The sequence below is a fragment of the Tripterygium wilfordii genome, chromosome 21 (genome assembly GCF_013401445.1).
Source record: "Tripterygium wilfordii isolate XIE 37 chromosome 21, ASM1340144v1, whole genome shotgun sequence".
Lineage (NCBI taxonomy): Eukaryota > Viridiplantae > Streptophyta > Magnoliopsida > Celastrales > Celastraceae > Tripterygium > Tripterygium wilfordii.
In genome coordinates, this window is record NC_052252.1 from 7175554 (window position 1) to 7201128 (window position 25575).

Below are 25575 nucleotides of genomic sequence, written 5' to 3' on the forward strand. Positions count from 1 at the left end.
TTACACTGAAGACAAAGTAAAATCTTTTGTCCTGAGTCAACACACAAATCAATACTGCCTGGCGAACACAATTTCATTGTTGTCTCATGCTAGTTTATTACTACTCCTAAATCCCATGCAACTTGTTATGATTTCTTTCTTTTTTTTGAATAACAGGCAACTTGTTATGATTTCTAATCCAACAAAAACAAAAACTTCCACTCCTCGCGCTTGAAATTCTTATGCACTATTATTGTTGCCTGCCCACGAGAATGAAACACAAACAAGTGGCAAACCTACTCAATGAAGAAAAATAAAATTATTGCAGCTGCACAGTTACTCCTCATTTCACTTGCTTTAGGACAAAAACAGAGACCTTGTATTTACTTTCCAGGTTTGGGCACAAGTAACAACAAACAAGCAGTTTCTCTCACTCTGGAGAAAGCGACAGTCAAATTCCACACCCTCTCGACTCATATATTCATGCCACACCACCCCTCTCATTACTCCTCACTCTCCTCCTCTCCACAACGCAACATGCCTCCTTTGCTTCTCTTCTTCCTCCTTTGTTTCCTCCTCCTCTCTCCGCTCTTCGCATTCTCACTCAACCAACAAGTCTTGATCCTCCACCAAGTGAAGCTCGGTCTCTCCGACCCTGACTCGGTTCTCTCCTCCTGGAACGACCGAGACGACACTCCCTGTAACTGGTTCGGCATCGAATGTGACGCCGTTTTTGGCTCTGTTAACTCTGTTGATCTTTCTAATGCCAACCTTGGTGGTCCTTTTCCTTCCTTGCTATGTCGTTTAAAGAACCTTACTTTTCTTTCCTTATACAACAACTCCATCGATTCAACCCTCCCACTTTCTATCTCCCGCTGTAATTCCCTCGAACACCTTGATCTCGCTCAGAACTTACTCACTGGCGCTCTGCCTGACACGCTCCCGGAGATTCAAAATCTCAAGTACCTCGACTTGACCGGTAACAATTTTTCCGGTGACATACCAGAAAGTTTTGGGCGATTTCAGAAGCTTGAGGTCGTTTCTTTTGTTTACAATCTGTTTGATGGGATTATTCCGGCGTTTTTGGGCAACATTTCCACGCTGAAGACGCTCAATCTGTCGTACAACCCGTTTAGTCCGGGTCGGATCCCGGCAGAGCTTGGTAACTTGACGAAGTTGGAAATTTTGTGGCTGACTGAGTGCAATTTGGTGGGCGAGATTCCTGACTCGCTGGGTGGACTCAATAGGCTCCACGATTTGGACCTTGCACTTAACAATTTGGTCGGTGCGATCCCGAGTTCGCTCACTGAGTTGTCCAGTCTCGTTCAGCTCGAGCTGTACAACAACTCGCTAACAGGAGAATTGCCGCGCGGGTGGGGGAAATTGACCGCATTGCGACTGGTCGACGCATCAATGAACCAGTTGACCGGGACTATTCCCGAAGAGCTGTGCCGGTTGCCACTCGAGAGCCTGAATCTGTACGAGAACAATTTAGAAGGGATTTTGCCTGCAAGTATCGCGAACTCGCCGAACTTGTACGAACTCAGGCTGTTTCAGAACCGACTGAGTGGCGAGCTTCCTCAAAATCTCGGTAAAAACTCGCCTTTACGGTGGATTGACGTTTCCAGCAACCAATTTACCGGAGAAATCCCACCCACTGTGTGCGACAAAGGCGAGCTAGAGGAGCTACTGATGATATACAACTATTTCTCGGGCCCAATTCCCTCTGGTTTGAGCGAATGCCGCAGCTTGAGCCGGGTCAGACTGAGTAACAACAAGCTATCCGGTGAAGTACCCGGTGGTTTCTGGGGTCTCCCTCATGTTTATCTGCTTGATCTTACCGATAATTCACTTTCCGGCTCAATTTCAAAGGACATCGCTAGCGCATCAAATTTGTCTTTGATAAAGATATCAAGAAATGATTTTGATGGAGCAATACCAGAGGAGATTGGGTTTCTAGATAATCTTGTGGAGTTTTCGGGGAGTGATAATAGGCTCAGTGGGGCATTGCCTGGGAGTATAGTGAAACTAAGCAAATTAGGGACTATTGATCTTCATAACAACGAGCTTTCGGGTGATATACCAAAGGGGATTGGGGCCTGGAAGAAATTAAACGAGCTGAATCTAGCGAATAACTCTTTCTCAGGGACTATTCCTGAGGAGATTGGAAGCTTGTCTGTGCTTAATTATCTTGATTTGTCTGCAAATAGATTTTTTGGGCAAATCCCCCTCAGTTTGCAGAATTTGAAGCTCAACGAGCTCAATTTATCAAATAACCGGCTTTCAGGTGAGATCCCAACAATATTTGCTAAGGAAATATACAGGACTAGTTTTATGGGTAACCCTGGTTTGTGTGGAGATATGGAGGGCTTGTGTGAAGGAAGAAGCGAGAACGACAATGAAGCTTATGCTTGGTTGTTTAGGTCTATTTTAGTTTTAGCCGGTTTGGTGTTTATCATTGGAATGGTCGGGTTTTTCTGGAAGTACTGGAATTTCAAGAGAGCAAGAGCTGTGGAGAAGTCCAAATGGACATTGATGTCGTTTCATAAACTTGGTTTTAGTGAACAGGAGATCTTGGATAGCCTTGATGAGGATAATGTCATAGGCAGTGGATCTTCAGGGAAAGTTTACAAGGTTGTGCTTAGCAATGGTGAGGTTGTTGCTGTGAAGAGGCTTTGGGGAGTAGCAAAGAAGGACTGTGAGAGTGGCGATACCGGCGATATCGAGAAAGGTGAGGTCAAAGATGATGTCTTTGATGCTGAGGTTGGGACTTTAGGAAAGATTAGGCACAAGAACATCGTTAAGCTTTGGTGTTGTTGCACTACTAGAGATTGCAAGCTTTTGGTTTATGAATACATGCCAAATGGTAGCTTGGGTGATTTGCTGCACAGCAGCAAGGGAGCTTTGTTGGATTGGCCAACGAGGTATAAGATTACAGTAGACGCAGCGGAAGGGCTTTCATATCTGCATCACGATTGTGTCCCTCCAATTGTTCATAGAGATATCAAGTCTAATAATATTCTGTTGGATGGGGATTATGGAGCAAGAGTGGCTGATTTTGGAGTAGCCAAGATTGTTGATGTAACTGGAAAGGGTCCGAAGTCCATGTCCATTATAGCTGGTTCTTGTGGATATATTGCTCCAGGTTAGCTTGTGAATCTATTACATTCTCTGTTTAGTTTTGCTTTGTACTGCAATTTTTAACAGTGATGTTCCTTGCTAACAGTTCTTATCTATACGTTTTGAGCTCAATCTGAAACGATCTCTTCGCTTGAACTTGTTGCAGAGTACGCATACACACTTCGGGTTAACGAAAAGAGTGACATATACAGCTTTGGAGTTGTGATTCTTGAGTTGGTTACGGGGAAACGTCCAGTTGATCCAGAATTTGGGGAAAAAGACTTGGTAAAGTGGGTCTGCACCACTTTAGATCAGAAAGGAGTGGACCATGTTCTTGACCCAAAACTTGATTCCTGTTTCAAAGAAGAAATATGTAAAGTACTAAACATTGGGCTCCTCTGCACCAGTCCCCTCCCAATCAACAGGCCATCAATGAGAAGGGTTGTGAAAATGTTGCAAGAAGTTGGTGCTGAGTTCCAGGCCAAGACTACTACTACTGCTTCAAAGGACGGGAAGTTGAGTCCTTATTACTATGAAGATGGCTCAGAGAAGGGTAGTGTTGTAGCTTGATAAGTGTATTTATTTTACACAATTGTTGTGTAAAAGTCATGGAAGCAGTAAGCTTTTAAAAAGCTCCAATTTTTCTTGTTGACATTTCCATGATTATCCCCAGTTTTGTGTTTGTGGGAGGAACGAGTGGATTGAAGGTTTGTATCTGCAGTCTGCAGAAAAAGAAAAATGAAAATATTGTGAAGGGGGGCTATGGTGATCTTATTATACAATGTAAAGTAATGAATTATTACTTTTTATTCAGCATTTAGCAACTCTACTTGTTTGTAGTGTGATACAAGAACTGTTTATTCAGGTGACTTTAAAATGTAGAAGGTTGTGCGGTTGATGTTTCAGGTTAATCTATGACTGCTGCACTGTGTTTTGAGGGATGAACTCAGGTTAGTTATTAGAGCTTTGGGTAGGTTTGTTGTCTATGGGTCCTTCCTATGAAAGTGAAACAGAGCTTCTGATACTGTGTATCCCTCTTATTAGAGTAGGTAAGGCACGTAGACTGCATAGTCTTTTAGGAAAATAACTAGGACATAACAGTATTTTAGCTTATGGGTTGGTGAGTTGGTTGGGAATCCTGTCATTAACTTTGAAAGAGATTTGATAATACCCTTGAGTAGGATCGTGGCTAGAGATATCAAGCTAACACCCCTCGGTCCCCAACCGAGAAGTCTCCTCGGTCACTAATCAAGATAGAGCTGAGGACTCCAATTGAAGAGAAGGCATTCGAAGAGTTCACATAGGCCACGATAATTGAAGAGACTGCTTCTCGACAAAATTGAAACATTCTCAGACGTAATACCGAGCATCGCTACTCGGTAATCTGTGGAGACCAAACGTCTCAAGAAAATAAGAGTCCAAAAAGATAATAACTCTACTTAAGAAATAAATTGAGATATGATTCACCTTCTTGTAAATCTGTCTAAGATTATGGAGAAAAGATCTACTCCTATCAAAATTAGGAATTCACCCAATTCATATAAAAAGAGACCTCCAACGACATGTGAATAATCCTAAACCATATACTTTACTTGTTACTTGAGAGAGAGTTATCAGCACACACCTTCGAGATTCCTTTTAGCTCACGTATAGCAAATACACCATATGACGATACGTTTTGGACGTCATCAAGATTTATTAAGAATCTAAGAATAGATAGATTTAATTTTCAAACTAAATCAACTCACAACCCATCAAAGACAAGTCTAAAATACCAGTCAGAGAAAAACGACGGTCGCTTTGGGGAAGCCGTCCATGTTATGCATAGGAACTCACAAACCTGGTCAATCTGCTCCTTCAACATTGGTAGTGCTGTAGTTTTCAAAAACTTGAAATTGAAAGTTCTGCGGATTCCCCACCAATTTAGCCAGCCTCAGTCAGTGCAGCCCTCTGAAGAAGGTAAGCACTGTCTCAGGCTCTCAGCTTTCGATTTGTAGGTCGGATTTGTCAGTTTCAGAAAAGATGATATATATAAATGCATTCTCATGTGTCATCAACAACTGTGTACGTAGTATTTATGTAATTGCTACAATGATATATAAATGCATTATTAGTGATGGTGCACGCTAAAATCATTGACAGATAAAAGGGAGTTAATGCATGATTTTAGTATGTCATGTTTAATCGTCCAACCCTCCTAAAAAACCTTGACCACAAGGAAGTTCTTACGGAACATTTGATTGCTAATTCAATAAATGTGAGTATAAGGTGAGTATAAGATGAGTGTGAGATGAATATCGTAATGTTTGGTATGAAATGAAGAGTGCGCATAAGAATTAGAATTAGAATTTTAATTGTACAATTTCCATACTTTCAAATTTTTTGTACATAAAAATATGAAAAAAATAGATTAATTTAATTATTGTGATTACTTCTTAATAAGGGGTCTAAAAGTCTTTTGAGTATCAAACTCATTGTCCCTGATGGATATTAATCAATCTCACCATTTTAATGAACTTGGTTAATCTTTATAAAGAGAGGATGAGGGTGGGTGAGTTTGGGATTCCACCCTCCCAAACTCAACCAAACTAGAAAATTAGAAAATGAATGATTCTCACCCTCGACTAACCTCATTCCCCTCAAAATATCAACCAAATGCCCGTTAATATTGATCCATTAGTTAATCAACATGTGGCTTTTCAAATCTAGTCAGCAAAAGTTTCACACCCTTGTGCTGCCGCTTCAGTTCTCGAAAGAGAGTGTTGCCGCTTCAGGTCTGATTTACTGAGAGAGATCAAAAGCCCCATCATCCTCGTGCTATCGGATGAGTAGTCGCCATTGAAAGACCTAACCGTTCCTTTTCTTTTTTTTTTTGTTTCATTTCTTAAGTTTCAAAGAGGAGAGAAGGAAGATGTGGGATTTCTTGTGACTTCCACTGTCGACGGCGGCCGCGGCCATCTTCAACTAACAACCTCTCTTCTCCGATCAGATCCAATTATCAGTCTCTCTTCGCCTAACAGTGGCCGCTGACACTTGTACCCATATGAGTGCGTAACAGCTGCATCATGGTCATTGTCCACATCTGAAATTCGAAAATTTCAAACGACTATTGAATAAAATAAAGGAGTTTAATTGCTTTTGCGCTATTAAATTATTAATTATAATACAAGTCAAGATCCCCTCTGAAATTTATTTTTTTTTATAAAGGATAAAAATTTATTTTAGGAGTTTATTTGCTTTTGCGCTATTAATAATAAAAGAACAGAGTGCACATCAGTGATAGGAATCTCAACTCCCCTCTCCTTTCCATATAATTTTCAAGCTCATCATCAGCAATTTTTCAGGTGTGATAGGATCAAACGGGAAGCAATTCAAGAATCGCAAGTGGAGTTTCTGCTCCATTAAATTTGCGAGAACAGGACTTCCTGAAAGCAGTTGGAATGAATTGACTATTACACATATTTACAACCAAATCTATAACTGCAATTCTTTTCTTAAAAGCAGTTGGAGGCGGGTATTGTGATTCAACTGGGGAGGAAGGCAAGGAGGGGTTGTGATTCGACCAGGGAAGGCGAGCTGGAGGGGCCGTGTGTAAGCTGGGGAGAGTGCGAAGCAGAGACGGAGAGAGGAGAACGAAGGGAGAGGGAGGGAGGCAGAGACGGAGAGAGAAGTCCAGAGCAAGAGAGAGAAGGGAGAGGACTGAATAGGGGAAAATTAAATATAAATATTTTATAGGAAATGTTTGTTTCAATAGTGACATTCTTAAAAATCTTATTCTATAAAATTCATGTACTTTAAACTATTATTTCAAAAATGACAAACTCTTATCCTAATTTTTTTAAAATAACTAAAATAACCTCAGTTTAATTATTTAAAATTTAAAAATTAATCATAAAGTTTACATAAATTCTTCTCTCACTTACGAAAGCTCCTCTTTCACAACTATAGTTGCAGAGAATATTTTTCTTTCCAACTTTCTTTGTGAAATTGATTTTCTAATATGAATCTTGCATCAATTTTGAATTTCTATAATGATTCACCTTGCGATCCTGTTGATTTTGGATATTCTCGTTATTTGAATTTCTAAATCTGATCATACTCACCACAGGACTTGTAGTTTTCCTTCGATCTGTCATCAATTATTATTTTCGAAAGTTTCTGTGTCGATTTTTCGTATTTTTTTTGGTTCTGATTCCTGTTACAAACCGCAGGTGATATGTTATCTGTTTCGATTAATTTGATATATGTCATAATGTTATCTGTCTTATTGAAATGCTATCTGTCTTTAATGAAATGTTATCTGTCTTTAAAGAAATGTTATATGTTTGAAGTTTCAAAACATATAACATATAATAACAGATATGAAACAGATATATGATCTACAGATTCGATCCAATTTTAGAAGAAAAAAAAAAGAGTTTTAAAAAGCAATAAAACCTCAAAGGTGATGCGTCTTGGTTCATGGAGGTGATTGGTGGTGTTGATGGTCATCGGAGTTGGCCTTATTGACCGGATCTAGCTCTTTTTCAAATGGTGACTGTGATTTCAAGAAGCTTTTTTGGCGAATCAAGTGATAATCAGTGGCCATTGATGATTGGACTTTGATCGAGCTGGCCTATAGCTTTATTTCGATAGTTTGTTCGTCGAAAACGGTCAATTTCCGGTGGTAGACATGAAGGAAGAAGAATAGAGAGAAAAAAAGGAGGAAGAAGAATGACATCACGCGTGTGACTCTAGATGGATCTTAGAGATATCTTTAGGGGTATTTTTGTCAACACAATATAAATGTACTTTTTTCTAATTTTTTGTCACTTTGTCCTTCCTTGAATATATAACTACCATATTGTCCTTTCCCCCTAATTTCCCCATTGAATATTTTAATATTATTTTTGTCTTACAAATTCACTTTTTGTGCAATAAGTCTAGCGCAAAAAATAGGATTGTCTGTAGGGGTGTGCATCGGTCGGTCGGTTCGGTTATGGACATATTTTTAACCTAACCAAATTTTTTCGGTTAATTTCATCCATTTAACCGAACCATCATTTTTTAGACGGTTAACCATCGGTTCGGTTAACCTAAAATTTCGTTTGGATTTCAGTCGGTTCGGTTAATTCCAAATATTTTGGGTCAAAGTCAAAGTCCAAAGCTAAAACACAAAAACCTTATATTTTGGGCCAAAGCCCAAACGCCATTGATTTTTTTAGATCAATGGCCCAGAATTATAGTACATAAATATATTTTAATAAATAATAATGACATATTAATAAATAATCTCATCTTTTAATCATTTTATCATTTATCACCTAATCAATAATAAATAATAGCATATCGTACAACATGATCTTTTAATCATTTATTATATATTTATATTATGTGGAATGTGTTACTAATTTAGCATATAATATGATTTATAATGTTAGAGTTTAGGATTTATAATTTTAGGGTTTCAATTTATAACTATATTATAGTTAATAGGGTTTAGGGTTTACATTCATAAAGTTTTATAGGGTTTAGGGTTCCCATTTAAAAAAAAAACAAAAGGTTTAAGGTTTTATAGTGTTAGAGTTTAGGGTTTATATTATTAGGGTATAATTTTATAAGTTTAGTATTTTATCGGTTAGGGTTTAAGTTTATAACATGACTATAGTTATATAGTTAATAGGGTTTAGGGTTTACATTCATAAGGTTTTATAGGGTTTAGGGTTCCCATTTAAAAAAAAACAAAAGGTTTAAGGTTTTATAGTGTTAGAGTTTAGGGTTTATATTATTAGAGTATAATTTTATAGGTTTAGTGTTTTATCGGTTAGGCTTAAGTTTATAACATGACTATAGTTATATAGTTAATAGGGTTTAAGGTTTACATTCATAAGGTTTTATAGGGTTTAGGGTTCCCATTTAAAAAAAACAAAAGATTTAAGGTTTTATATTATTGGGACCTTTAACCTTAGGATTTAGGGTTTAATGGTTTATAGTATTTGTTTTGTCATATTATTAATTTCATCATCATATTTAATGATGATAAATATAAATATATAATATATTGAAGGTATTACATTACATGGTAAGTTACTAAGTTGGTACTTGATAACGTGAATTAATACTTATTAATTGATGTATATTATATTTATTTTGAATTTTTTATATGAGTATTAGTAGATTTTTTTTAGAAGAATATAAGTATGAAATTATTAATATGTGGAAAATTAATAACATAATTATATATTTATAAGAATAACCATATATATATATACACATATTATTACATATTTACATAATATCATATATTTTCGGTTCGGTTCGGTTAATTTGGTTAATTTTTTATGTTAACCGAACCATTAACCGAAAACCGAAATACTCACAAATCTCTAACCGAACCGCCCAATCGGTTAATATTAACCGATAAATTCGGTTAACGGTCGGTCGGTTCGGTTCGAAAATTCGGTTACAACCGAAATTTGCACAGCCCTAATTGTCTGAATTATACCGATTGGCCACAAATACTGATGCAGGCTTATATTTCTCCAAATCCGTATTTTGGTTCTTTTATTTTATTGACAAATTCATATTTAGACTTTAGAGAGAGACACTGCTGTGAGTACTCTTAGAGCACTTTACCATAGGTAAATTAGTGCTTCAAAATAATATATTTGCTACAAACATGTCTCTACATCAATGTTTGTATGAAGATTTGGACTTCCACCATCCATTTTCGATCAAGCCCAGCCGTCGTGGTCGTTGGAATTTCATTCGCAAGGCCACAACCACTGTAGCTTCAAACGCACTATCCAGATGGTGGAGGAGTCATCGGTGGTTGCCACCAATCCAGAAGGGTTGCTCGGTCAGAGCACTACCCATCCCACTCCTATTTTTTTATGAGCCACGGATATAATGAAAACAAGAACAAAAGGGCAACCCATCACACTCCTTGACCGGCCGAAATGGCCATCAGAGGCTAGAGATCCGACATTGCCCGAATCGGGTGCAAGTTACAAGCACTCGGGTAGCTGGGATGTCACAACAATGGGCCTTGGTCTCTTGGCCAATGGGCTATCAAGAAACACAAATCAAATAAATTTTATGTTTTCTATTTTGTAAAACAGTATTCAAGAAACACAAATCAAATGAATTTTTTTAACACATTTTTATTTTTTAAATCAGTTTCCAAAATTTTGTTTCAAAATCGTCTTTGGAAACTGAAAAAAATCAACTAATTTCCGAACAGATTCTTTGTTTTAGTTTTTTTATAAGGCTAGGAATCTGCTGAATTTTTTTCGAAAACATTTCATATTGACATTGAAAACCTTTTATTTTACACAATTAGTTAATTATTAATTATTTTTTTGAATAATATTAAATAATTTTTTCTAAAAGTAATATGTAAGTTATAGTACAACTCGTAGATAATTTTTGTTTTTATGTGAAATTAAATTATATAATGAATGAATAATAATATAAGAATAAACTAATATTTTAATACAGTGAGATTTAGTCATTTAACTAGAGATACTTATTTTTTGTTAAATAAAAATACTGTAAATTGTCAAAAAAAAATAATGTCTGATTAAGTAAAATAAAATATTTATTTAAGATACTTTGATGTGAGTGCGTGCTCTTAGACCATCCACAACACATATTCTAAATAAAAATTCTAAATTTACAGTAAAAGTACACTTTGTAGTAACCGGTTTCCGTCCGGTGGAATCAAAAAATAATAATAATGTAAAAAATAGTGAAAAATAAAATGAAAAAGAACATAAAAAGAATAAGTGCCCAAAAACCTGTTTCTTGGGCTCACAAGCCTACAAATATGTAAAAACCCGTTTTTGGATCATAAGCCCATAAAAATTCAAACCCAAGCCCAATGCAATTAAACCCTAGAAATTATCTAAAAATAAGGAAATTAAAAGATTTTGGAAATAAAACCTTAAAAAGGAAAAGGTGGCAACTTTTTAGGGTTTTACAAAAAGAATGGAAAATACAAAAAAGAGTTATTTCCTTAGGGTTTCTAAAGAGAGAAGAAATAGGGTGGGCTTTTTGGTAAAAAGAGAAAAATAGGGTTTTAGTCTCATAATATAAAAGGAAGAAGAGGGAGTCTCATGAAGACACAATTGAGAGGGGAGGAAAAGAAAGAGGCGTGAGAGACACACAAAAAAGGAGGGAGCCGCACAACAAAAGAGAGGAAGAGAAAAAAAGGTTTTTGCTTTTGGTGTAAGAAGAGCAGCCGAACAAACAGAAGAAGGGAAAAAACAAAAGGGGTTCTTGAGATAGAGAAGCACTGTATAGAGTAAGTAGAAAGGGAGAAAGTCGCTCAGTTCTACTTCACGGAAGGTAAATACCCTGCACTCAATCCGATTGATCTGTGTTGGTTGGTTCGGTTTCTTTGATTATACTTGCCTCTGTTTATATTTTGTGTTGTTTATATTGTATTGCCTCTGGTTCGGGTCCTATATTGTTTGTCGTTTATATCTGCAGTGTTTATATTGTTTGTTGATATATTGTTTATTGTTTATATTGGTTCTGGTTCGGGTTCGTGATGTTTGATATACGGTGGCTTCTCCATTTCTTTCAGACACATATATGGGTATATATATGAGCTTAGCTTATATGTATATATGTATGTGTGTATATATTATATGCAGTGTGTGTGCGTGTATAGGTGGTGCGTTTACATATATATATATTGTCTGATTGTATATATATATGTTGTATGTGTATATATGGTTTTGTTCGTGTGTATATATATACAGTGTATATATGTGTGTGTATAACCGTGGGTTTGTGCGTGTATACTTTATATGTGTACTAGCGACTACCCCGTGCGCTGCAGCGGGGCTTCTGAATTGCGACCTTTGTGCGGGGTTTGTGAATCGTGATTGAACATCTCAGCTTCGAATACAATAATTTGAAGAAAATAGATGACAATCAGACGTCTCGTACAAATCATGGTTTTAACATCAATGACCAAGAGAAGAGAAGGGTTATAATATTGTCCCTCACACTTGAACTTTATAGACAACGTATGTAAGCATGATATAGTTGATAAACTATCACATTGAATTAGTAAATAAAATAGAAGGCATAAAACTTGTTGACGTCTCCGGCACATGTTCAGGTGACTTGATTTCCCTGGAATTTACGTCTTTCAACTTATCATGAAAACACAAAGAAAATAAATTAGCTCATGATCCTTCAATTCTCAAGGTAAGTCACAACACACTACATACTGTTAGAAGTAAAAAGTTGGTAGTTTAAGCTGTGTTTGTCAGCATTCAACTACTAATACACAACATGTATATCCACCATATATTTCACACAATTGCAACAGTGAACTTCATTAACAAATTATTTATTTTACTTGGAGATGAAATCAGGTATAACCAAGCAAGAGTTCCGGCTTTACATCCCACGAATAAGAATTCACTATCCAACTTTTACAGCGAAACCAAAAAACCTTGAATTTTCCCAAGTGGACCAATACAAATGATAATAATTGAGCAAAAACATATTCAATGAAAATTAAAATAAATTTTGAAATGTGAACATCGCAAATAAAAGATACAACACTTACTTGATAGCCATTACTACCTTTACAGCAATAGTAACTTCAATTTGCCCAAATTGAATAAACCAATAGCATTCAATAACTGATAAAACCCAAAGAAAGCCGAATAAACTTGTAATGAAAGATAGTGCACTTACTTTGAATCAACTATAAAAAGCCCAAGAAGGGGATAGTTGAGGAACTTGCCTCACAGCAATCCCAGCAGTTAGTGTGTTGCCAGCAGCAGAAACTTTTAATTGATGGTCAGAAAGCAAAGATGTCGGGTATTTGGGGATAATGAGACTCTCTACGTGCTGGCTAGCTATATTGAGTATTTCCCTTCTGCTCACCGTTTAGAAATCCCTTTCCCCAAAGCCATATACAACCAACAATAGAATATAGATTTACTGAAATAAAGAAGATAGGATTAGAACCCATAGATAAATTTTTGACAGTTCCTCACTTGGTTTTCCATTATTTGCGTATAATATAATCCAAGCAACAACAGTTAACAGAGCACGAAATCCTTTTTCTGTATGGAAACACATCTTTAAGAGTATTTCATTGATAGGTATTGAAAAAACAATACCAAAGGAAAATGGGAGAAAACATTGAACATAACACAATCAAATATATTGAAATAAATCGGACAAATGTGAAGTACATCTCCCACAGCTATTCCCTTTCCCATGTAGTGCCTTGCCAGGTATGCAATTAAAGCTGGAGTACTCCATAAAAGCTCATCCCTACAATACCAACCAAAACGCAGATCCTGGTGCAGCACTTGCTCATCAATTTCAACAGCCTCTGCGAAGAATTCAGTAACTTAAACTGGCTACTCTTCCAGTCTGCTCCTCCAACCTCATTAGGTAATAGCAACAAATTAAAGTTATCAAAAGAACTAACCTTAAGAAGGAAATTACTGTGCGCAACAAATACTACAACCTACAGCATCAATGGATTAAATTGACACAGAAGAAAAATTCTCAAGACTATGAAAACACGTTCAATTTACCTTCAAAGCTCATGGCGCCATTTCTGTTGAAATCCTAGATCCTATAGCAGAAAAGGCTTGACCATGAAATGAAATGGCAAAGTAGTTGAAAGCACACATTCGAAGAATTAACGTTGATGATTTAGATCCTAGATCTAAATTATTTATAAATTAATAGTAGTGATTATGATTCTACATCTAATTTGAAAACAGTATTTATTTCACGGGAAAATTAGATAGAAGGACAAAAAGCAACATTTGTATTTGGCGTAATTGGTAGGGTCATGAAGTAACAAAATTTTTAGATTCATAAAAAACTCAGTGCTATTGCAATACTCATAATGCAACCACCTATTTTGTTGGCATGCACATGTTTGTTGAAACCAAGCCCATACAAAATGTCAATGGCACGTTTCTGATCAAAGTTTCCAAATGCGATGCTTCAATGATCGAAGTTTCCATCAAAACTTGCTGGTGTATTTGGCAAACCTTCTGGTGATTTGATCTATCTTGTACTCATAACTTTCAATCTGTCCTGGAAACACAAAAAAAAAAACAGAAATTATTTCCGATGCTTCAATTCTCAAGCTAAACGGATGGAATGAGTGCAAAATGCAACTTAGAAGAAACAAATGGAGAGCTTGAATTAAAGCAATTAATAGATCTGCAACAATCGCATGCGCATAATCTATGATTTAGAAAAATATCATGTATGATCTAAAAGTTCATAGATTCAATAGTATCAGATCAAGGGGAATAATTAACCTGAAAAAAGTTGTTAAACATAAATTGGACAAATACGAAGAGAGCATAACAAAATATATGTGCACGAATAAAGTTCAGCTAACAGGGAACCTTTTTTATACCTTTCAACAAACACGTTGTGAACGTTTGAAAGTTACAATTCATATTGAGAAGAAACATTGATGAGGCCCATGAGCACACAGTAATGTTTTTCAATGAAGACCATGTTCCCCCGAGCTTTCCTTGGAGTCCTGTTGCCGCATCCGACACTATTGTGCCTTGTGTTTATATTGATGACCTCCATGAGCACACACTAATGTGTTTACCCTTGAACCTATCTATAAAATTGCCCTTAAGAAACTCACAGAGTAAGCAACCACCTTAAAGGATGATTCTACAGGATCTCAATGCAAATGACTTCTCATATCTTCATCTCTCGGAAGATCATTTGAGTAGACATGTATTCCCACCTGAAACAATCCCCAGAAGAGGAAGATTTAAATTTCAATGTCGAATACACTGGAAAAGAAATCCACGAAAAGAATTTCTTCAGCAAAGAAAATAAATTATAAAAAAATTATGAAAAAAGGTCAATTTTATGTGTCCCTCAAAGTGGCAGTTCAGAAAGAAGGAGAAGAAAAATCAGAGTTTCCCATATAGTTTCTGACATGAAGTTCATGGCCAATGTCATGGATTCAAAGTTGACGGAAAATTATAAACCTTACCTGCAATTTATTTACATAGCATTCACCAAAGAAAACAAACAAAATTTATCAAGCAAACACTTATTAATATCATCGCTCACCTCATGCTTTGAGAAACAACTGGTTTGAAAATGTAAGACTTGGAACATCTTAACGAAGATACCCAACTTTGTATCAACATCACAAACAAAATATGAAATAGATGCTGAGTAGCTTTACTAAAATTGATCTAAACTCACTGTTCATTCAAATTCTGTTAAACAAAGGCATATTAGGTTAACAGTAGCCTAAGAATTTAAATGCTACTGCAAACCCCAATAATGATAAACTGCCATGGTTCATTCATTGCCTTAACAATCAAATAAAAGCATACAAATGACAGATAAACATAAATGTGTATATATTAATTAATTCATTGAGAAACATATATGTAAGTATAGAAAAAGTCACATTTTGGTTAGATAGAGAGGAGTTTGGTACATACATACATGTGGTGAGTAAACAACTCTACTGCACAAGGATCCCATTACATACATGCAATATTAAGGAAGAGTAGATGTATATGATCTTATATCTTTTCTTGATGCCGAAGATTAGAAGCTCAGACAATGAAAAGGGTTTCTTTTACTTTGGTTTTGAAAGCTGCATATGAAGTAATAACAACGCAAAAATCAGGTAAAAGAATTTGAAAAGCTCAGACAGGAAAACCCTCACTTTGAAAGTTTATATATCAGAGAGTTAACCAACTGCAAGCGTTGCAAGAGTCGAATCATATGGCTTTAATTTCCTTTTCGGCATAAGTTTAACTACAGAGACATGTATTGAAGCATATGAAGACATCTGATGTCAATTGATCAACACAATAGACAAATTTTGGTGTGCAAAACACATCTCACGTGTGTGGTTGTGTGAGTATAGTTGCACATTTGTGTACAGATGAATGTTTGTATATGAAAGAAAAGTACGAACCAGTTTAATGCCGTCAGTGGAACCTTTCTTATGAACAACCGTTCTAATAAATCCATCATATGTATGGTTTTTTGGTTGCAAGAAGCACAACAGCAGTTGAATCCTCTCCACAAAGCGAAAAAACCTTTCCACAAGAAACACAGAGGATTCAATTAAATAATTAAAAATAAATGAGAATACTGGTAAAAATGTTTAAATAAGTAGCGCAAGGGAACCCATATGAAATACCTATCTCACAGAAGCACAAAGTCGAGCTGCAGGTAGATGGACTTCCCCACTCCAATTACACACCTGAACACTGAATGATACAAATACAGTGGATGACTTCAATTGAGAAAAGCAAGATTTTTATCAACATAAGCAACTTAACAAATTGCAGTCAATCCTAACTTGATTTATGGATAATTCACAAAAAAAATCGAATTCATAAGCACAGCTTTAGACAATAACTAAAAAACAAAAAATTCAATTATAACTCAGTATACGCATACATACATGAAAAATAGACTGGTTGCTTGACTTTAGCGACACAGAGGAGAGCGAGCTCGGCCTTGAATTCCTTGAGCTGGTTCAAGTGCTCCGCCTTCAATTTCTATCTCAGCTCGTGAACCTTAATCATCGTTCTCCATCGTTTTCATTTCACCGTAGAAAGAAAACACAAACATAACCATCAGAAACAGAATAAGCACAAATGAAAACATGTTAAAAACAGAATAATCTCAATTCTCAAACGAAAGGAAGATTCGTCACTACCCTTGAATCAACAAAATCAGCACTATCAACCACCACCGCCACCTTAATCGGCAAAGAAAAGTTAAGCCCTGACAGATAGAGACTAAATAACGCACCAAACCAGCCAGGAATAGAAACCCAACTTTACATCAAGAATCAACCAAATAACCTGTGAAGACCCAAACGAAACCCAAAACGAACCACCAGAAACTCAAACAAAATCAAGAACAGACACAACTAAAGTCGAGCGAAAGGATAGATGAAGCCACAACATAATGTATGTCTGTCAAATCGTAAAACCCAATTCAGCAAAATCAAGACCCGCATAGAAACAAACCAAGATATAGCTAAATGTCACCATACGAAAAAGTAAATCGGGAATGGTTATAATACCTGTCCGACTTTGTAGATCTAGGCTTCTAAGTATTGACGAACTTCTGTTGAGAGACAGAGTCATGCAGAAGGAGATAAACATTCAGAGACAGAGGACGGCAAAAATAATAATACAACCACAAAAACACACCAAATCAGTAAGCTCGATCACCCTTCCCGACAACCCTTCACGAACCCAACTCACCTGCCATACCTGACCATAATGGCTAGCTCGATGAGCGCGAGCAGCCCGCAGCCTGGACATCGATAGTGCATTCTATCGAATATTGCTGACGAAGGGAAGCCGGAAGAGAGGGAAACAATGATATGGGTTTTTGAAGAGGAGAGTGATGCGACGAAGACGGTAAATAAGGTGATGACAAAGACCATGACTGTCAAGCACAAGCAGAAGTCGAAAGCGGATTTGCGAGCTAGAAAAAATGGTAGTAGAATCTGGCAACGCTTAGCTCGTTGCAAGCTTCTGAAGCAAAAGAAGAAAAAAGGCCAAAATTATTGAGAAAGAAAGAGACCAGGTGCATGAACTTGGGTATGTCTCGTAACTGGCGCCTGCCTCTTCAACAATAGACTATTCCACGCACGATTATATCTCACGACACAACAAAACAAAAGAGAAACAAATGAAACGATGTCGTTTCGCTAGATCAGACGCTGATCGAAACCAACGCCTGACGACGCCGTTTTTCTCACGAATCAGTTTAAAAAATGCGAGAGTATATAAAGGACGACGGACTCGCATGGAGAGCTCGCCAATTCTATGAACTTTATATATTGTAATTGATTGTAATTGATGATTGATATGTGTGTATGTGTACATGGTATGGTTGTGTATATTGTATATATGTTTATATGTGTATGTGAATCTTTAAATATGGATTTGGTTTGATATTATATTTGAATACCTATTTGACCCCTCTTTGTATTTGGTTTGCGATGTGGACCGGGCTTGGCTCCATTTGGGTCGAGTTGAACTCTATTTGGGCCGGGATCAAGTAGAGCTTGAGTAATTTTAGGATTTTGTTTGAGTTATTCTTTATTTTTTATTTTACGTATGTATATTTGGTCCTTATGTTGGGTATCTCATTCACAATGGCATGCATAACTTGGACATTAATTATTTGGATTTATTATGAGTGTATGAGTTTAAAATTGAATGTAGGTCATTTCAATTAAGGAATCATAAGTTGATTCCCTTTATTTAGATTATGGGCCTTATTTGATTTTATTTATAAGTTTGTCATAAGTTGACAATAATAATTTAAATTGATAGGTGACATTTTCTCAATAGATCATTTATACCATAAGTTGGTATTGAAAATTAAACCTACCAAAAGTTGGTAGTGTATTTTCATTAAACCTACTAAAAGTTGGTAGTGTATTTCCGTTAAACCTACCAAAAGTTGGTAGTGTATTTCCGTTAAACCCACCAAAAGTTGGTAGTGTATTTCTAAATAAAAACTATCAAAAGTTGATAATAATATTACAAACTTTTTTCCAAAAACTATCTTAAGTTGATAGTATTTTTCATACAAAATTTTTTTCTCAAAACAATCATACCTTGCAAAGAGCAAGTTTCCAAGAGATAGCCATTAAATTAATTAGGGTAACCCAAACGGGAGTTGTGGGGTGCCTAACACCTTCCCCACACTCAATCGATCCCCGCACCCCTTTTTCTATGGTTCGTAGGTCTTTACGGTGTCCAATTGCACCTTAAATCAATTGGTGGCAACTCTAAACATTTTTCATCTTCCAACGTCGGTCCGCGTCGTGACCCCGGTTGCGACACACTTTCTATAGATTTACAATTTCTCTAACAGTACCACCACTCAACAGATAATCTATACCATACTCTAAATCATTTAAATATTCATTTATACTTTCAATTTTTATTATTTAAACTCAATTTCTTGTATATCAAATCCCAAATCAATTCACAATGCCCTAAATTATACCATGAATAAACAAGTTAAAAAACATGTATATAAATCGCAATTATCAATGCCATAAATGACGAAATCACATGTATATGCACACCCAAATTTGATACAGTTCATAAATCACAAAATCAAGCCCATGATCCCATATTCACAAATTTCACCTCGGTTTCCATCAATCAACAACCACACACAAGGATCACTAAATTGTGTAGAAAAAATTAGAGTTTGAGTACCTGAATTGAAGTTGGTGATGGTCGTTCAAAGCCCTAAATCAATGACGCAACATGTGCTTCCTCGCTGTTTGAGAGATAGGTTTAGAGAGAGAGCTTGAGTGCCTACGAGAGTAAATATTAAACGATTTTTTATTCAAATATTGGTATATAAATGAATATTTTTTATTAAAATATTGGTTTCAGTATTGAACAGTAAACGACACATCTATCGTTTTACTATTCGCGATGCAGTTTTACCTTATAGCATCCAATATCTAATGGGGATGGATTTTTGGTCAAATACTGTAAACAAAACTGCAAATACCCAGTATATACCGATACCCAGCATCTACTGGAGGTTCCCTTAACCCGCTAAAGGACCACAAGTTCAATTTCAACTTGGAAATTCATTGTCAAAAAGGCTCAAACTATCAGATCTCAATTTCCCTATCCTTTTTCATAATTGGACAACGAATCCACTACGATTCTTGTCGATTGGGCCGACATGCGCTCTCTTCTGGTAGTGGATCAAAGAAAGCCCATTTTTGTTCAGTGAATTGTGTTTTGTGATGTGTCAATTGGCCCATATTTGAAAATGGAAACCTGAGTTTGTTCCCCTATAACTTAATATTTAGTTAGCCAAATAATGGATAAGAAATATTTGCACCTCTCATTTAACTAAGTATACCCAATTTAAATAAACTCATGTTAAAAACATAACAATACACCCTTATTTGTGTTTTTCCACAAAAACACCATTTGCACCCCCCTGAACCCTAATTCCTAATTCTCAATTCTTTCTCTACACCACCATAAGAAACCCTCCCTAACTTCTCTCCATCGAATACTTTCCGCCCTAATGGCAAAACATCTCGAAGCCGATGCACCTAAAGTCATGGTTTGATCCGGAGTTGTACCATTGGAGAAGTCGGCACCACACGAAACAATGAGTTCATAAAGTCATGATTAAGATCCTAAATTGCATTATCCTTGGCGATGAACGTCGAAGAACCACTTTTGTAACATATGTCTGAACAACTCCCAATATACCGCAGTCTTTTTACTCAATTAGGAGATCACTCTGGTGGTTATGGTGCTCCAAACACCTCTCGTCAAAGAATCATGTCTCAGGAATAGGCTCTCGTTCGGCTCTCGGCGCACACTACCGTCCAATTCAACGTTGCGAGAAGTGATTATGGATTGCCTTGAACCAGGAAAGAATACCCATTTGGGTGGTGATGGTGTTGTGAACCAAAGAGGGATTAGGGTTCAGGTAAAGGGAAGAAGGGAAAGGAGGGAATGAGGGAAAAGATTTGGGGCAAATGGTAAGGTCAAGTGGGTGGTCATAGATGAGAAGTTTTGAAAGGTTAATGAGATATACTTAGTTAAATGAGGGGTGCAAATAGTTTTCATCCTAATAATGTCCTTCACACAGGCTAAAATTGTTGGTGGAAATGGCAGAGCCTGATTTCTCTATGACCAAATCAATTTCTACCAAACTTATTTCTCACCACCACTAAAAAGCGAGCTATACTTTGTATGTTAGTTGTTATAACCAAAACCGTTGTTACCATGTGAGACCCCCCCTTTGTGTTTGTATGCAGACGCAGTTGCATAATATTATCTTATTTAAAAAACTATATACGTCATGATAAGAAATTTGATGTCCACTTATGGAAAGTTGGTACGATCCCACCTCACATATATGTGCGAACTTAGTACAGATAATTGATTCCAAATTTCATAACTAGCAGCAATCGGTTTTCTCGAATCTTATGTTAGTATGGAATAGGTTGGGCATGGGAAGACAAAGCCATGTGAACCTCACCCAAATCAATTAAACTGCTATTAGTGTGGAGGGACGGACCCTATTCCAATTACTCAATTAGTATCAGAACAACCCATCTATGGGCGTGCATCCCCTGTCCAGGTATGGACCTGGGCCAAGCGACGTTGCTGATCTTAATCAAATTATTATGTTCTGAAGAGTGAAAACTGGACAAGTTAACTCATTTAGTTTAGGATTAAGGGAGGAGGCCCAAGAAAATAGTACATAATATAAATAATCATTGAAAAAAACCATACCTAGAATGAGCATCTGACGAGATAGAGTGATCAAATTGACGTAAACATTATGTAATCACTTTGTTTTGATGTACAACAATTAAGGAGACGGCCAAACCATGAGCCAACACAACTAAAACAGACTCATCAAATTTCCAACGTCCTTCACCAAATATATCCTGCCTTTCTCAAAGCATCCACATTATATATATGTATATATATGTAATCATTAACAACTTAATTTACTGACCCAATTAGCTTCTCTTGATGCTTCCATCTCCTCAGCCTCTACAGAGAGGTCTAGCAAATTAAGATCACAGGCATGACTCGCAGTGAGCAGATTGGCTATGATTTTGTTATCGTTCTCCTCTCAGTGTCACTCATCATTTCGGGGATTGTTCTATACATTCTATGCAGAAAGAAACCTCAACATGAATCTGAACAAACTCTTTCAGTTCCAGTCAAGAGTTCTGCGTATGCTTGTCCATTAACGGATATTCATGCCGCCACTGATGGATTCAAGCAAAACAGAATTGTGGGTCAAGGACGTCTGGGGACTGTATATGCAGGAATATTCGCTAAAGGAGAGCTTCTTGCAATCAAAAGAATACATTCAAGGTTTGTTCTAAGTAATGCCGGATTTGGGTTTTCTTCAGTCATCAAATCTCTCTTTATCCCAACACCCCAATATAGTCCCCTTTCTGGCCTTTTCACAAGCACCTGGTGAGCGAATTCTAGTAACCGAATTTGTTGGTATAGGAAGTTTGGAATTCTATTTGCGTCAAAACCCAGATGGGGCATCACTATTAGATTGGAACCGGAGACTAAAAATCGCAGCCGAAGGAGCAAGAGGACTTGAATACCTTCACGAAGGGATGACACCATATATAATACATGGGTGTGTTAAGTCCTCAAACATTTTCGTAGATGTGAAATTTTGTGAGTCGGTGATTATGGGTTGTCTTTCTTGGCACCAAAGGAAAAGAGAGGGCTTGTGGGGTATGTGGATGATGAGTATTGGATTAACAATAGCGGTGGTGGATGCAAAGAAGTGAAGAAGGTTTGCTTGTGAAGTGGGCATTGTCTTTGATTAAAGAAATGAAGTTTAATGAACTTTTGGACCCAAGAATTGCAATGCCTAAACATATGAAACCAATACTCAGATTGGCTAAAGTTGCTTCAGCTTGTGTACGTCAGCAAGAATAGGAAGAACAGACCATCAATTGTTCAAGTTACAGCAATTTTGAAGAGTGTGGAGATTGAGGTTTCTTTGTGATTGAGCTAGTCAAGACTTTTACGAGTCACCAATTTTGGACAGTAATGAAGGAAAATAGTGAAATGTTGAATTGGGGATTTGTTTGACTTTTGAACGACGACTGTGTTAGATTGGTCTCACTAAGAATTAGTATTGGAGAATGTGGAAATGAAAACATGAAACGGTGGTTTGTCATTTAATCTTCTTTTTGCGCGTGAAGTGGGGCATATGCATATACATCTCTTTTTGTATATAAATTCGGCATGTACATTTAGGCATTTAGCCTCTCTTTTTTGGAAAAGTATAAGCACAACAATTCATTCCATGATGAGAGTGTTATACTTTAAGAATCGTTAGTCAAATAATATGGAATCGTGCGCAATAAAGAAATATAATAAACTACGCATAAGAGATAATGAAGAAAATCTAGCAGGGAAAAAACTCTGAGTCTATTAAGCGACCAACATTGGAAACAATCTACTAAGATCATAAAAGATTACAAAGGTTCTAAGACAAAGACACCTTAATACATCAACTATTCAGTGTATGTTTCATTAAACACAACAAATCAGTTAGCCGCACGTGCTTTGGTAACTACCAAAGACTTTAGCTGAGAAGACGTTGTTTGATCGTCCACCAACAAGTGATCCATTCCACCAAGAGCTGTATCACGCCAACACTCTTCTCTACCAAGAAAATATATAAAATGATAACCTCGAAGCACTGATGAAGATCGACTCGATATTTGTGCTTTTCCTTCAATAATCACCAAGCAGTCTTGAACTCTCTATATATAGTCTTCAACTTGTTGAGCAGTAACCCTAAGAGCCGTAAACTGTAACTCTTCTGAGATCCAAGTTTTCTAGTTTGACTATAATCACAAACCTAATTTCGACGAACTTCATATTGCATGAAATTAGGAAACTTAATTTACAAGTATTTCCTTTGCATAAGACCTTAGACAAAGAGTTTCTAATTAAAGACAACTCTAACCTAGTGTCCTAAAACAAAAACTCAGTCACGCAAGATTTAATATATTCTGATCCACAGCAAAGCTAAGCTAAAATACTTAAGGCTTGTTTGGATATGATCCTGAAACACGAATGGAGTAGCCTACTTCAAGTTACACTAAACAACCAAGTAGTGTATGCTACCTCCGCATACATCCCTACACAGAAATCAGATAAAGAACTGCAAACACATAAATAATCATCCAAGAATATATGGATATTCAGCACAAACATCCTGACCACTCATATATCATTTTTCAATGGGGTTAAAAACTCGACACATGATAATAAAGTTACACCTAGCATCGTGATAGCAACCTAGGAAATTACAAATCAAATCCAAGGAAAGTAGACACCAGGTTTCGAGAACAAAAAAAAAACACTGGACAACACCGGGATGAACCTGGACAGAGTAAACAACAAACATAAAATAGATAAAACACGCATGGATTGGATCTAGGTTTTTTACTTTTCTTTCATAAAAAAAGTTCAATCTCTTCCAGATTTAGGAGCCCCATCATTGTACATCATATATGTGTGGTTGAAACACACCAGAAGAACCGGTGTGGTGAAGAATTCAAGACATATGGATGAGAAGATCCATATTTCACCTCCATGAGAGACTATGTGGTGAAAAAACCTAGAAACATTCCTTATTTCGTACGAAAGTAAAAATAAAACAACATATCCATAAAGAAAATGATATATCTATGCCAAGGGAGGAGGAGGAAAGACAGGAGGTCGTCGCCATCCTCCTCCCTATGACTTGAAAAAATAGGTTATGAAGTTGAGAGATGTACAATTAGGCTTCATTTGGTCAAGTAACATATATATTATTTTGAACAAGATAAATGTTATCAGCAATAATTGAACCAAATAGTCTATTTATATTAGAAGTGATCTCCAGTCATCTGTTGACACGTGACAGTGTGGATCCCATAATTTACAATGGTCAACCAATCTCCAGAGTTAATATAAATGGGTTTGAAAAATAATTACTTATTTGGTTATTTGGATTGTAGGTAACTTTATCGGGCAATTAAATGAGGTATCAAAGTACTATAACAATAATCAAATGAGTATTTTGATTACTTTATTTCGTGTAAGAGGTTTTATACTTGGTGTATTCCTTTTGTAAGAGATTATATGCATCAAAAGAGGATAATATGTAAAACTAATTAACAGTGCAGCCTCCATTTAAATAAAATTGACAAAAAGTGTCAAACCCTAATCCACACGTTCAAGATAATAGTCAAATATAATATACATATCATATTATATTATATAGCTTCTTGAATAAGCTTTTGCGTAGCTTATATTAGAAGCTAATCCACACGCGCGTGACATGTCGGCTGTGGCAAGTTAAATAATATTGGTGGAATGATACTCTGTTCCAGAAGTTTTTGAATCTGGCTACAACTGACACTGTGTCATCGCTAAACATCACCTGATAAAACAAGATCGGACCTCTCTCGAGTCATCAGATACTGACTGGGTTGGGTATATTCTTGCGGCCAAAGCGAAAACGGCCATTTATACTAAATATTATTACATCGAAAAAGTAATAATATATATAAATGCAGATCGAGTAATAATATAGTGGTGAATTTTTTGGGTTCGAATTGTATGAACTCAAAATGTTCTTAGTTCGATTATCATTGAGAGCAATACTCTTGTGGTCACGCGTTAGGTTTTGACCTAACTTATTATATCATCAGATGGGAAACTTCTGTACCATGGACTTAATGACTCGCGTTTATACTTGCCTCGAATGTCTAAATGACAAATTTATATGGTGTAGTTCTCGGTGGTTCCTTGAGAACTCCATATTGAAAACTTAATTGTACCAAGCTTAAAGGTAAATAAGAAGATTTATTGTTCAAATGGGAGGGTGAGGGAAAGAGTTGATTCCTTGCTTGACATG

At 36.4% G+C, this 25575-nt stretch overlaps 1 protein-coding gene, 1 long non-coding RNA gene and 1 pseudogene across 10 annotated transcripts; 2 read left to right on the forward strand and 1 right to left on the reverse strand.

The window, feature by feature from the left end:
- The first annotated feature begins 446 nt into the window (after window positions 1-446).
- Window positions 447-3912, forward strand: LOC119988605 (receptor-like protein kinase HSL1). Its single transcript, XM_038833702.1, has 2 exons — window positions 447-3124; window positions 3266-3912. Exons 1-2 carry the CDS (start codon window positions 463-465, stop codon window positions 3667-3669), a joined length of 3066 nt encoding a protein of 1021 aa, XP_038689630.1. The 5' UTR covers window positions 447-462; the 3' UTR covers window positions 3670-3912.
- Window positions 3913-13077: 9165 nt separating this feature from the next.
- LOC119988142 lies at window positions 13078-17729 on the reverse strand. Of its 9 annotated transcripts, none has more exons than XR_005465556.1 (6): window positions 17370-17729; window positions 17177-17220; window positions 16280-16846; window positions 16052-16175; window positions 14501-14848; window positions 13078-14169 (listed from the first exon to the last, which is right to left on the reverse strand). It is a non-coding gene; the product is annotated as an uncharacterized LOC119988142 (long non-coding RNA). The 9 variants fall into 9 exon arrangements; XR_005465555.1 differs by having other exon boundaries at window positions 16280-16872; XR_005465552.1 differs by having other exon boundaries at window positions 16280-17066.
- A 3678-nt stretch (window positions 17730-21407) lies between these two features.
- LOC119989868 lies at window positions 21408-22947 on the forward strand (annotated as a pseudogene).
- Window positions 22948-25575: the final 2628 nt, after the last annotated feature.

Bases quoted from the DNA above. Each gene is read 5' to 3' on its own strand.
- LOC119988605 (XM_038833702.1), top strand. From the start codon at position 463: ATGCCACACCACCCCTCTCATTACTCCTCACTCTCCTCCTCTCCACAA. The intron at 3,125-3,265 runs GTTAGCTTGTGA...AACTTGTTGCAG, and splicing joins TTGTGGATATATTGCTCCAG to AGTACGCATACACACTTCGG.